General features: G+C 42.2%; 1 protein-coding gene across 1 annotated transcript in view; it reads left to right on the top strand.

The window, feature by feature from the left end:
- The first annotated feature begins 1,311 nt into the window (after positions 1-1,311).
- PPP2CB (protein phosphatase 2 catalytic subunit beta) overlaps positions 1,312-13,664 on the top strand; it is a 31,765-nt gene continuing 19,412 nt past the window's right edge. Inside the window, exon 1 of the mRNA XM_061177274.1 lies at positions 1,312-1,451. Coding sequence (XP_061033257.1) covers positions 1,350-1,451 — 102 coding nt within the window. The 5' untranslated portion in view covers positions 1,312-1,349. The remainder of the gene's footprint in view (positions 1,452-13,664) is intronic.

The following is a 13,664-nucleotide window of genomic DNA, read 5'->3' as shown; positions in this document are numbered from 1 at the left end:
TTCGAATGTCACCTTTCTAAAGCTTTTGGTAGCTGTTGCCTAGGAAGGATTAGGCAACGAACACGGCTCCCATACTGTACTATTGGATAAGCACTTGTAGAATTTAATCATCACAACTTAAAAGATAGGCCTTACCGCGCCCTTTTAACAAATGAGGAATCTGAGGCTGGGGGCGATCCGGTGATTGTCCAAGGACACGGCTAGGAGGCTGGCAATGCCAAGAGGGAGCCCTTGCCTTCTGATACAGGATGTTGCTTGCCACTTGGGTTCAGGCAACATCCTGATAGAGGAAGTATGCTTGGTTAGCACCTGCGCCCCAGGGGATCTGGCAGTTAGCAGTTGCTCGATAAATGTTCGTTGAATGAACAAATCATCAGAATTCAGTAAACACTGCATAAACGCGGTGAAGAATGCTGGAGTTGGAAGGGACACATTGATACCACAGAGCAATCGGCTCGTCTTTCTGATGCTGAAAGGGAGGATTCGAGATGTCAGTGCCCCACAGGTAGCTAATGACAGAGCTAAGACCGGAAAGAATTTATTTATTTATTTATTTACTTACTTACTTACTTACTTACTTAATAGATACGGAATGCCTGCTATAGGAGAGTGCTAGACTCTGGGGTCTATGTGGTCGAGGAGAGACACAAGCTTACCAATTCCCTCCTCAGAGCGCTAAAAAAAAAAAAAGAGAGAGAGAGAGAAAAGAGAAAGCACTGCAGGAGAGTAAGGTGGGGACAGAATTCCCAGAGAAAAGAATGTGAAGGAAGAACCTGGAGCGCTTGGTCCGGACCCGAAGTGGAAAAGGATGATACAAAGAGGAAGAGCGAGAAAGCGGCGCGACCCTCGGCCCCTCGGCCCGTTTCTCCGCCGAGCCACACGGGGGCGCTGCACCCCTCCCCGCGTCCCGGGCCCCGGCGGCGCCGCCTGCTCGCCTTTTCCCGGCGGAAATGCCCGGGCGATGACGGACACCCGGAGGGAGGGGAGAGAAAGAGCTAGAGAGAAGGGGCAAGGGAACCGGGAGCGGCCGGCGGGCGGGAGGCGGCGGCGGCAGGTGCCCATCGTCCGGCGGGAGCTCCGCGGAAGCCCCGCACCTCCCCGCGCCCTTCACCGACTTCTGGGGCGCGCGGCCTGACGGGCCAGGGCGGGCAGGGGTCTCCCGGAGGCCGTGTGCCCGGAGCCGCCCGCGGGGCTTGGGCGGGGCGCGGGGTCGCGCTCCCCGGCTCCTTCCCCTCCCGCTGGGAGCTGGCGGCGGCGGCGGCGCCGGGCGAGGGGAGCGGCGCCCGGGGCTGGGGCGCGCGGGGGCGGGGAGGGGGGCGGGAGGCAGCGGGGGAGGGGCTCGGGCCACTATGGACGACAAGGCGTTCACCAAGGAGCTGGACCAGTGGGTCGAGCAGCTAAACGAGTGTAAACAACTGAACGAGAACCAGGTGCGGACGCTGTGCGAAAAGGTAAGAGAGAAAAGGGGCGAGATGCGGGCGGGGACCCCGTTCCTCCTCCTCCTCCTCCTCCCCCTCCCCCCCTCCCCTCCCCTCTCCTCCCGGGATGCCAGCCCTGTGCCCGGCGCGCCGGTCCGGGGACCCGCAGGGCTGCGTCTTCGGCTTGGGCATTCTCCCCCGGTTGGGGTCGGGCCCTTCCAGGACCCCCGGGGACCCAGCCCACGGTCCGGACCGGTCCTGGCCTGTGGGGTCCCGGGTAGGTGGGCGGGGGCATTGTGGCACCCGGAATCCACGCCCTGAGTGTGATTGGGGTCGCCGACGCTCTTCTGGGGAGATTGCTGACACCTCAGCATTTCCCGTGCGGACTAGCAATCCCGGCGCTTTAGCTGGCCGGCAGATGAATCTCGTGCGGTCTCGAAATTGAAAATGCACCGAAAACGAACCTGGGTGTTGTGACTATCAACGCGCTCGGTAATATACCCAGGCTTTTTCTCAGGTGACTCGGGCCCATCAAGAATCAGTAAATTGGTATGCGTCAAGCATTTGTTTGTAGAGAGGTGGGTGTGATGACAGACTGTGATTTTTAAAATAGAAGTTGACTTTAGTTGAGACAGATGGTGACTGGTCTTAACGTTGAGAGGCTCTTTGGAAGCAAAAAATTGTTGATTTTCAGAAACAAGACGGCAAGTCTTAAGTTTGGCAACAGTGCTTGCCTGAAATGATTAATGGGGTATGTGTTTTTCGTGCAGGATAGCACTTTTCAGAAGGTTATTTCTATTATGTGTAAGGTTTTTTTCATTTCCAGAAAGTAATAAAATATGCAGGTGGTTTACTGTTTACAGTTGCTCTTGATTGTGTGATCTGAGACAACTTTCTGAATTCTGTGTGCATTGTTTTTTTAACCACTGTAATTATTTCGGACTTTACATCTTATTTTTCTCATTCATCTTTTATGTAGTTTGGACTAAATTTTTATGTAAAAAAGTCCCATGTGAAGGAGTAACGAAGTTATTTATTCTTTAATGTTTTTGGGTTTTTTGGGGGTTTTTTTAAGCCAGAATCCGTAAGACTTTCTTCATGATTGTGTTTGGAAGTCAGGATGCCTCAGAAAAGCACTAAAGAAAGATTTTGTCATTATTATTTATAGGGTACCCTTAAAATTAAGCATCTTAGGAATGGAGGAGTAATAGCTAATATTAAGTAGTTAGAATAGTGTTTTTTAACTAAGTGTAATGTTGCTTAGGGTCTTTATGTATTAAATAACTTTTTTTGAAGTATAGTTAATTTACAATGTGTTAGTTTCAAGTATACAGCAAAGTGATTCAGTTTTTTTTTTTTGAATTTTTGAATTTTATTTTATTTATTTTTTTATACAGCAGGTTCTTATTAGTCATCCATTTTATACATATTACTGTATACATATTAATCCCAATCGCCCAATTCATCACACCACCACCCCCATCCCCCGGCCCCCCCCCCCACCGCTTTCCGCCCGTGGTGTCCATACATTTGTTCTCTACATCTGTGTCTCAATTTCTGCCCTGCAAACCGGTTCATCTGTACCATTTTTCTATATTCCACATATATGCGTTAATATACGATATTTGTTTTTCTGACTTACTTCACTCTGTATGACAGTCTCTGGATGCATCCACGTCTCTACAAATGACCCAATTTCGTTCCTTTTTATGGCTGAGTAATATTCCATTGTGTATATGTACCACATCTTCTTTATCCATTTGTCTGTCCATGGGCATTTAGGTTGCTTCCATGACCTGGCTATTGTAAATAGTGCTGCAGTGAACATTGGGGTGCATGTGTCTTTTTGAATTACGGTTTTCTCTGGGTATATGCCCAGTAGTGGGGTTGCTGGGTCATATGGTAATTCTATTTTTAGTTTTTTAAGGAACCTCCATACTGTTCTCCATAGTGGCTGTATCAATTTACATTGCCACCAACAGTGCAAGAGGGTTCCCTTTTCTCCACACCCTCTCCAGCATCTGCTGTTTGTAGATTTTTCTGATGATGCCCATTCTAACTGGTGTGAGGTGATACCTCACTGTAGTTTGATTTGCATTTCTCTACTAATTAGTGATGTTGAGCAGCTTTTCATGTGCTTCTTGGCCATCTGTATGTCTTCTTTGGAGAAATGTCTATTCAGGTCTTCTGCCCATTTTTGGATTGGGTTGTTTGTTTTTTTAATATTGAGCTGTATGAGCTGTTTATATATTTTGGAGATTAATCCTTTGTCTGTTGATTCGTTTCCAAATATTTTCTCCGATTCTGAGGGTTGTCTTTTCGTCTTGTTTATGGTTTCCTTTGCTGTGCAAAAGCTCTTAAGTTTCATTAGGTCCCATTTGTTTATTTTAGTTTTTATTTCCATTACTCTAGGAGGTGGATCAAAAAAGATCTTGCTGTGATTTATGTCAAAGAGTGTTCTTCCTATGTTTTCCTCTAAGAGTTTTATAGTGTCCGGTCTTACATTTAGGTCTCTAATCCATTTTGAGTTTATTTTTGTGTATGGTGTTAGGGAACGTTCTAACTTCATTCTTTTACATGTAGCTGTCCAGTTTTCCCGGCACCACTTATTGAAGAGACTGTCTTTTCTCCACTGTATATTCTTGCCTCCTTTGTCATAGATTAGTTGACCATAGGTGTGTGGGTTTATCCCTGGTCTTTCTATCTTGTTCCATTGATCTATGTTTCTGTTTGTGTGCCAGTACCATATTGTCTTGATTACTGTACCTTTGTAGTATATATAGTCTGAAGTCAGGGAGTCTGAATCCTCCAGCTCCATTTTTTTCCCTCACGACTGCTTTGGCTATTCAGGGTCTTTTGTGTCTCCATACAAATTTTAAGATTTTTTTGTTCTAGTTCTGTAAAAAATGCCATTGGTAATTTGATAGAGATTGCATTGAATCTGTAGATTGCTTTGGAACAAATATCAACAATATTGATTCTTCCAATCCAAGAACATGGTATATCTCTCCATCTGTTGGTATCATCTTTAATTTCTTTCATCAGTGTCTTATAGTTTTCTGCATACAGGTGTTTTGTCTCCCTAGGTAGGTTTATTCCTAGGTATTTTATTCTTTTTGTTGCAGTGGTAAATGGGAGTGTTTCCGTAATTTCTCTTTCAGATTTTTCATCATTAGTGTATAGGAATGCAAGAGATTTCTGTGTATTAATTTTGTATCCTGCAACTTTACCGAATTCATTGATTAGCTCTAGTAGTTTTCTGGTGGCATCTTTAGGATTCTCTGTGTATAGTATCATGTCATCTGCAAACAGTGACAGTTTTACTTCTTCTTTTCCAATTTGGACTCCTTTTATTTCTTTATCTTCTCTGATTGCCGTGGCTAGGACTTCCAAGACTATGTTGAATAATAGTGATGAGAGTGGACATCCTTGTCTTTTTCCTGATCTTAGAGGAAGTGCTTTCAGTTTTTCACCATTGCGAATGATGTTTGCTGTGGGTTTGTCGTATCTGGCCTTTATTATGTTGAGGTAGGTTCCCTCTGTGCCCACTTTCTGGAGAGTTTTTATCATAAATGTGTGTTGAATTTTGTCAAAAGCTTTTTCTGCATCTATTGAGATGATCACATGGTTTTTATTCTTTAATTTGTTAATATGGTGTATCACATTGATTGATTTGTGTATATTGAAGAACTCTTGCATCCCTGGGATAAATCCCACTTGATCATGGTGTATGATCCTTTTAATCTGTTGTTGGATTCTGTTTGCTGGTATTTTGTTGAGGATTTTTGCATCTATATTCATCAGTGATATTGGTCTGTAATTTTCTTTTTTTGTAGTATCTTTGTCTGGTTTTGGTATCAGGGTGAGGGTGGCCTCATAGAATGAGTTTGGGAGTGTTCCTTCCTCTGCAATTTTTTGGAAGAGTTTGAGAAGGATGGGTGTTAGCTCTTCTCTAAATGTTTGATAGAATTCACCTGTGAAGCCATCTAGTCCTGGACTTTTATTTGTTGGAAGATTTTTAATCACAGTTTCAATTTCATTACTTGTGATTGGTCTGTTCATATTTTCTGTTTCTTCCTGGTTCAGTCTTGGAAGGTTATACCTTTCTAAGAATTTGTCCATTTCTTCCAGGTTGTCCATTTTATTGGCATACAGTTGCTTGTAGTAGTCTCTTAGGATGCTTTGTATTTCTGTGGTGTCTGTTGTAACTTCTCCTTTTTCATTTCTAATTTTATTGATTTGAGTCCTCTCCCTCTTTTTCTTGATGAGTCTGGCTAATGGTTTATCAATTTTGTTTATCTTCTCAAAGAACCAGCTTTTAGTTTTATTGATCTTTGCTATTGTTTCCTTTGTTTCTATTTCATTTATTTCTACTCTGATCTTTATGATTTCTTTCCTTCTGCTAACTTTGGGGGTTTTTTTGTTTGTTTATTTATTTATTTACTTATTTTTGGCTGTGTTGGGTCTTCGTTTCTGTGCGAGGGCTTTCTCTAGTTGCGGCGAGCGGGGGCCACTCTTATTCGCGGTGCGCGGGCCTCTCACTATCGCGGCCTCTCTTGTTGCGGAGCACAGGCTCCAGACGTGCAGGCTCAGTAGTTGTGGCTCATGGGCCCAGTTGCTCCACGGCATGTGGGATCTTCCCAGACCAGGGCTCGAACCCGTGTCGCCTGCATTGGCAGGCAGATTCTCAACCACTGTGCCACCAGGGAAGCCCTAACTTTGGGTTTTGTTTGTTCTTTTTTCTCTAGTTCCTTTAGGTGTAAGGTTAGATTGCTTACTTGAGATTTTTCTTGTTTCTTGAGGTAGGCTTGTATAGCTATAAACTTCCCTCTTAGAACTGCTTTTGCTGCATCCCATAAGTTTTGGATCATCGTGTTTTCATTGTCATTTGTCTCTAGGTATTTTTTGATTTCCTCTTTGATTTCTTCAGTAATCTCTTGGTTATTTAGTAACGTAGTGTTTAGCCTCCATGTGTTTGTGTTTTTTACGTTTTTTTCCCTGTAATTCATTTCTAATCTCATAGCGTTGTGGTTAGAAAAGATGCTTGATATGATTTCAATTTTCTTAAATTTACTGAGGCTTTATTTGTGACCCAAGATGTGATCTATCCTGGAGAATGTTCCGTGCTCACTTGAGAAGAAAGTGTAATCTGCTGGTTTTGGATGGAATGTCCTATAAATATCAATTAAATCTATCTGGTCTGTTGTGTCATTTAAAGCTTCTGTTTCCTTATTTATTTTCATTTTGGATGATCTGTCCATTGGTGTAAGTGAGGTGTTAAAGTCCCCCACTATTATTGTGTTACTGTCGATTTCCTCTTTTATGGCTGTTAGCATTTGCCTTCTGTATTGAGGTGCTTTCTATGTTGGATGTATATATATTTATAATTGTTATATCTTCTTCTTGGATTGATCCTTTGATCTTTATGTGGTGTCCTTCCTTGTCTCTTGTAACATTCTTTATTTTAAAGTCTGTTTTATCTGATATGAGTATTGCTACTCCAGCTTTCCATTGATTTCCATTTGCATGGAATATCTTTTTCCATCCCCTCACTTTCAGTCTGTATGTGTCCCTAGGTCTGAAGTGGGTCTCTTGTAGACAGCATATAGATGGGTCTTGTTTTTGTATCCATTCAGCAAGCCTGTGTGTTTTGGTTGGAGCATTTAATCCATTCACGTTTAAGGTAATTATTGATATGCATGTTCCTATGACCATTTTAATTGTTTTGGGTTTGTTTTTGTAGGTCCTTTTCTTCTCTTGTGTTTCCCACTTAGAGAAGTTCCTCTAGCATTTGTTGTAGAGCTGGTTTGGTGGTGCTGAATTCTCTTAGCTTTTGCCTGTCTGTAAAGCTTTTGATTTCTCCATCAAATCTGAATGAGATCCTTGCCAGGTAGAGTAATCTTGGTTGTAGTTTCTTCCCTTTCATCACTCTGAGTATGTCATGCCACTCCCTTCTGGCTTGTAGAGTTTCTGCTGAGAAATTAGCTGTTAACCTTATGGGAGTTCCCTTGTATGTTACTTATCGTTTTTCCCTTGCTGCTTTCAATAGTTTTTCTTTGTCTTTAATTTTTGCCAATTTGATTACTATGTGTCTTGGCATGTTTCTCCTTGGGTTTATCCTGTATGGGATTCGCTGCGCTTCCTGGACTTGGGTGGCTATTTACTTTCCCATGTTAGGGAAGTTTTCGACTGTAATCTCTTCAAATATTTTCTCGGGTCCTTTCTCTCTCTCTTCTCCTTTTGGAACCACTATAATGCGAATGTTGTTGCGTTTAATGTTGTCCCAGTGGTCTCTTAGGCTGTCTTCATTTCTTTTCATTCTTTTTTCTTTATTCTGTTCCTCAACAGTGAATTCCACCATTCCGTCTTCCAGGTCACTTATCCGTTTTTCTGTCTCAGTTATTCTGCTATTGATTCCTTCTAGTGTAGTTTTCATTTCAGTTATTGTATTGTTCATCTCTGTTTGTTTGTTTTTTAATTCTTCTAGGTCTTTGTTAAACATTTCTTGCATCTTCTCGATCTTTGCCTCCATTCTTTTTCCGAGGTCGTGGATCATCTTTACTATCATTATTCTGACTTCTTTTTCTGGAAGGTTGCTTATCTCCCTTAATTTAGTTGTTTTTCTGGGGTTTTATCTTGTTCTTTCATCTGGTACATAGTCCTCTGCCTTTTCATCTTGTCTGTCTTTCTGTGAATGTGGTTTTTGTTCCAGAAGCTGCAGGATTGTAGTTTTTCTTGCTTCTGCTGTCTGCCCTCTGGTGGATGAGGCTATCTAAGAGGCTTGTGCAAGTTTCCTGATGGGAGGGACTGGTGGTGGGTAGAGCTGGCTGTTGCTCTGGTGGGCAGAGCTCAGTAAAACTTTAATCCACTTGACTGCTGATGGGTGGGGCTGGGTTCCCTCCCTGTTGGTTGTTTGGCCTGAGGCAACCCAACACTGGAGCCTACCTGAGCTCTTTGGTGGGGCTAATGGTGGACTCTGGGAGGGCTCCCGCCAAGGAGCACTTCCCAGAATCTCTGCTGCCAGTTTCCTTGTCCTCACAGCCACAGCAACCCCCTGCGTCTGCAGGAGACCCTCCAACACTAGCAGGTGGGTCTGGTTCAGTCTACCCTGGGGTCACTGCTCCTTCCCCTGGGTCCTGATGCACACACCACTTTGTGTGTGCCCTCTAAGAGTGGAGTCTCTGTTTCCCCCAGTCCTGTGAAAGTCCTGCAATCAAATCCCGCTAGCCTTCAAAGTCTGATTCTCTAGGAATTCCTCCGCCCGTTGCTGGACCCCCAGCTTTGGAAGCCTGACGTGGGACTCAGAACCTTCACTCCAGTGGGTGGACTTCTGTGGTGTAAGTGCTCTCCAGTCTGTGAGTCACCCACCCAGCAGTTATGGGATTTGATTCTACTGTGATTACGCCCCTCCTACCGTCTCACTGTGGCTTCTCCTTTGTCTTTGGATGTGGGGTATCTTTTTTGGTGAGTTCCAGTGTCTTCCTGTCGATGATTGTCCAGCAGCTAGTTGTGATTCTGGTGTTCTCGCAAGAGGGAGTGAGAGGGCTTCCCTGGTGGCGCAGTGGTTGAGAATCTGCCTGCCAATGCAGGGGACACGGGTTCGAGCCCTGGTCTGGGAAGATCCCACATGCCACGGAGCAGCTGGGCCCGTGAGCCACAATTACTGAGCCTGCGCGTCTGGAGCCTGTGCTCCGCAACAAGAGAGGCCGCGATAGTGAGAGGCCCGCGCAACGCGATGAAGAGTGGTCCCCGCTTGCCACAACTAGAGAAAGCCCTCGCACAGAAACGAAGACCCAACACAGCAATCAATCAATCAATAAATCAATCAATAAATAAGAACGTGAATTTCTTAAAAAAAAAAAAAAAAAAAGAGGGAGTGAGAGCATGTCTTTCTACTCCTCCATCTTGTTTCAGGGTCAGGTGATTCAGTTTTACATATATATATATATTCTTTTTCAGATTCTCTCTTGTATTAAAGGTTATTACAAGATATTGAGTATAGTTCCCTGTGCTGTACAGTAGGTCCTTGTTGTTCATCTATTTTATATATAGTAGTGTGTATATGTTAATCCCAAACTCCTAATTTATCCCCCCCCATCCACTTTGGTAACCATAAGTTTGTTTTCTGTGTCTGTGAGTCTATTAAATAACTATATGTTGACTCAAGAGGATTTAGTTCTGTAAATAGAACTGCCAAGCAAATGGTATTTTTGTGTTTCTGAAACAAATTGTTTACTTACCGCTTCAAGTTCGACATTCAATTTTCTTGTGTGATAAACTATAATTTCATGTCTTAGAATATATGTTTTAAATTGATCTCTCAGGCTGTAGTGTCAGGTGAAATATCCAGTTCTGAAATTAGCTGAGTCAGTTGACCTCACCGTGAACAGTAGATGTAGACTTGAAGTTATGGGCAAAGTTGGTAGTTGAATTGGTTTTACCTTTGACTCTCTAATAATTTTGAGATGTCTTCCTGGAGAAGAATGTTGTACCCCTACTCAGTCACACTTGAGCCTTAACCACTTGAGCAAGCTTTCTGAATTTGCCCAGAGAGATTATTTTAACTTCAGCTCCTAAATAAATTGGACTGCCCATCTCCAGGACCTCTGAGGTATATTTAAGCTGGTATCTTACCCACTTCTTTCTTTGTATACTTGTACTTTTCCACTAAGCATGATTTTTTTAAGTGAAAATCCGCCGTCATTCATCTTTGTCCTCCACCCCTTTGATGGGGTTGCCGATGGGCTGGAGGAGAGTGACGGTAGTCCTTCCTCGCTACCCCCTGAGCAGTGCTTAGTGCGGCAGCCCCCTTCTAGCAGCTGTGGTGAACCTTTGTGGTGTGTATTTTCTGTCTTTTAACCTTAGTCTAAAGTTCCATTTTATTTCCCTACCTCTACCCGCCTTTTTCCTGCCAAGTGCAGTGTTTGTTTATAACAAACTCTAGTAGGCAGCCTGAGTTCAAACCCTGGCTCCACAGCTTGATGGCTGCCAGTCTCTGCACCTCCTTATCTAAGACAAGGATGATAGTACTTGCTGATCTCCTGGGGTGGTTGTATTAAGATACTACTGGTGTAAAGTCCTGACCAGAAATTAGCAATGAGTATTAAATGAAGAAAAGCTAAAAATAAAAGTAGCTATTTTATCTTGTTTTAAATGTCATCCTATTTTCTTTTGGAAAAAGATGCAAAATAAGTAGATGTGTTGATATGACTTCTCTGTGGAGAATGTACTTCAAAAGAGGTTTTCTATATAGTGGTTCTAGAACTCTGAAAAATGCAGTTTCATTATATCTTTTTTAAATTTTATTTTTATTTTTTTATTTTTTTGGCTGCGTTGGGTCCTCGTTGCTACGCGCGGGCTTTCTCTAGTTGCGGTGAGCGGGGGCTACTCTTTGTCGCGGTGAGCGGGCTTCTCATTACGGTGGCTTCTCTTGTTGCGGAGCACGGGCCCTAGAGCACGCGGGCTTCAGTAGTTGTGGCACGTGGCCTCAGTAGTTGTGGCTCGAGGGCTCTAGAGCGCAGGCTCAGTAGTTGTGGCACACGGGCTTAGTTGTTCTGTGACATGTGAGATCTTCCCGGACCAGGTCTCGAACCTGTGTCCCCTGCATTGGGGGCAGGCATATAGAAAGAATATAAGAGACAATAAAAAGTCAAACCTAATTGTAAATATCATCTTTTTGTTTAATTCTTTGTGGCTAGATTTTAGGGTTTTTTTTTTAAGTAACATGATTTTTTTGGAGTCTGTTAGAAATATTATTCTATAGAAAGTTACATCATTGTGAGGGTGATTTCTCCCTCAAAATTAAATTCCTGTTCTAACTCAGATTGCCTAAAACGTGAAGGAGTCAGCTGAAATTAAGACCAAAGTGGTACTGGAAAAAGCCCTGTTCTGAGGTAGTGGCAAAAATAAAACCCATCCTAATGCCAATTGGAGAACAGCTACAAAAAATATGGGTATGAATGATATGGTATGTCTGGCCTTCAACGTTAATTTCTGTCTAGAGAAAAACTGTTTGCATAACATAGTTAAGGCATGTCTTCCAAGAAGATGACTAGCTCTTAACATGAACTTAAATTAGCAGTCCAGCTTTGGAGCTGCTTGTACATTTGACCCGTCTTACGTGTGTAGAGAGATTGCTTCTGCCATTTGTTTCTGCAACAGCAGTTTGCACAGTGATTTAGAAAGATGGTGTGCCTGCAGAGCCAGTCTGGCACTGTCAAGGACATTCTGTGACAAGAACTATTTTTAACATTTGTTTGGTAGTCTCAGGAAGATAAATTTTTTAGGCTCTTCGACCTGATAAACTTTATTTTATACTGAAGAACCTTGGTGATGATATTCTAAGTAGGGAGGGAAATTTAGCCTAATTGTGTGCTAGCAGATCTTTATGCTGATGATTATACAGTGCCTACTTAGAAAAATTTTGAGGTTTGTGTAGATATATATGTAAATTTTACATTGGACTAATGGATATGTTCCTGGGTCCTGGCCTCAGCGTTGAAATAAGCAGAAGTATCTTTAGGATATTACTTTACTTCATTAATGTGAAATAGCATGCTTAAATTCTTGAATGCCTAAAACTATCTTAATGAAAATTATTGATAGATCCTGGTAAAAATGGGGACTTCCCTGGTGGTCCAGTGGGTGAGACTCTGCGCTCCCAATGCAGGGGGCCTGGGTTTGATCCCTGGTCAGGGAACTAGATGCCACATGCTGCAACTAAGAGTTCAAATGCCGCAACTAAAGCATCCTGCATGCCGCAACAAAGATCCCACATGCTGTAACTAAGACCGGGCACAGCCAAATAAATGAATACTGAAAAAAGAAAAAAAGAAAAAAGATCCTAGTAAAAATCAATGATTTTTCTGAGTCGAGAAAAATCTCTCGATTACTTTTCTTTAATAGTTTGTAGCTAAAAGTGGTGGTCTTAACAGCCAAAAAGCTTAACTATTACTTTCATTTTAACTTCTCTTGAGCAAGGGTTAGTGCCAGCTCTAGTGGCCATTGATATAGTTCAAAATGCAGTGACACAGATAGAAAGTAGCTCGTTTCTACTATAACAAAGAATGACATGATTACAGTGGAATATGAGGTTAAAACCCAATTTTACTGGCTGAACAAATCATCATTTTCCGTGCTTATCTAAGCCAACCTTTCATAGCAGACAGGTAAAGAAACTAAACCAAACTAGACTAACATGAACTACTGCTAATGACTAGAAAACAGACCTTTTAAAATCAATTCATCATTTCTCGAGTTTACATATGATGTGTAAAATCATGTTCGTAGATAGAAAAAATGAAGATACATTATAAACGTTTCACATGGAGTAGTTTTATTTGCAACATATGCCTTTTATTCTACTTTGAAGATCGTGCAGAAATTTTTCCTTCAGTGTTTTTTTCAGGACAAATGCTCTGAAGGACTTGGTGAATGAAGTCCTCTTTGATGAAAGGAAACCAAAATACCAGAAATTGAAGATAAAATTAATGCCAAAACAATCACTGCACTTTAGACTATGTAAACTATATTTCTGAACTTAGATTTTCTAAGAAAAATGGCATTAAAATCACTGTCATCTTCAAAGAAGGCTAAGTCAGAGCTGCAACAACATTTCATATTTAGTTTTGGGGTTTTTCCTCATATATATATATATTTAATATTTATTTATTTATTTGGCTGCGCCGGGTCTTAGTTGCAGCACACAGGATCTTTAGTTGCGGCATGCGGGATCTAGTTCCCTAACCAGGGCTCGAACTCGGGCCCCCTGCATTGGGAGCCTGGATTCTTAACCACTGGACCACCAGGGAAGTCCCTCCTCATATTCTTAAATGGAGATGTAATTCACATACTATAAAAGTCGCCCTATAAAGTGTACAATTCAGTGGTTTTAGTATATTCATAAAGTTTTGCCACCATCTCCACCATATAATTCCAGAACATTTTCATCACCCCAGAAAAGAAACCCTCTGCCCACTAGCAGTCACTCCTCATTCTCCCTTCCCCCCATCCACTGGCAGCCACTGATTTACTTTCTGTCTCTATGGATTTGCCTGTTCTAGACATTGTATATGAATGGAATCATGTAATATGTAATGTTTTGTGTCTGGCTGGCGATTCTTCCATGCTGAGCATGTGTCAGTACTTCATTCCTTTTTGTGGCTTATAAAAATTCCCTTATATGAATATAGCACTGTGGTTGTTTTTATAATTAAGTTATTGCCATCTGGAATTTGTTGTGAAGTT

The sequence above is a fragment of the Eubalaena glacialis genome, chromosome 20, assembly GCF_028564815.1.
Source record: "Eubalaena glacialis isolate mEubGla1 chromosome 20, mEubGla1.1.hap2.+ XY, whole genome shotgun sequence".
NCBI lineage: Eukaryota > Metazoa > Chordata > Mammalia > Artiodactyla > Balaenidae > Eubalaena > Eubalaena glacialis.
This window is presented reverse-complemented; position numbering and strand designations above follow the sequence as displayed.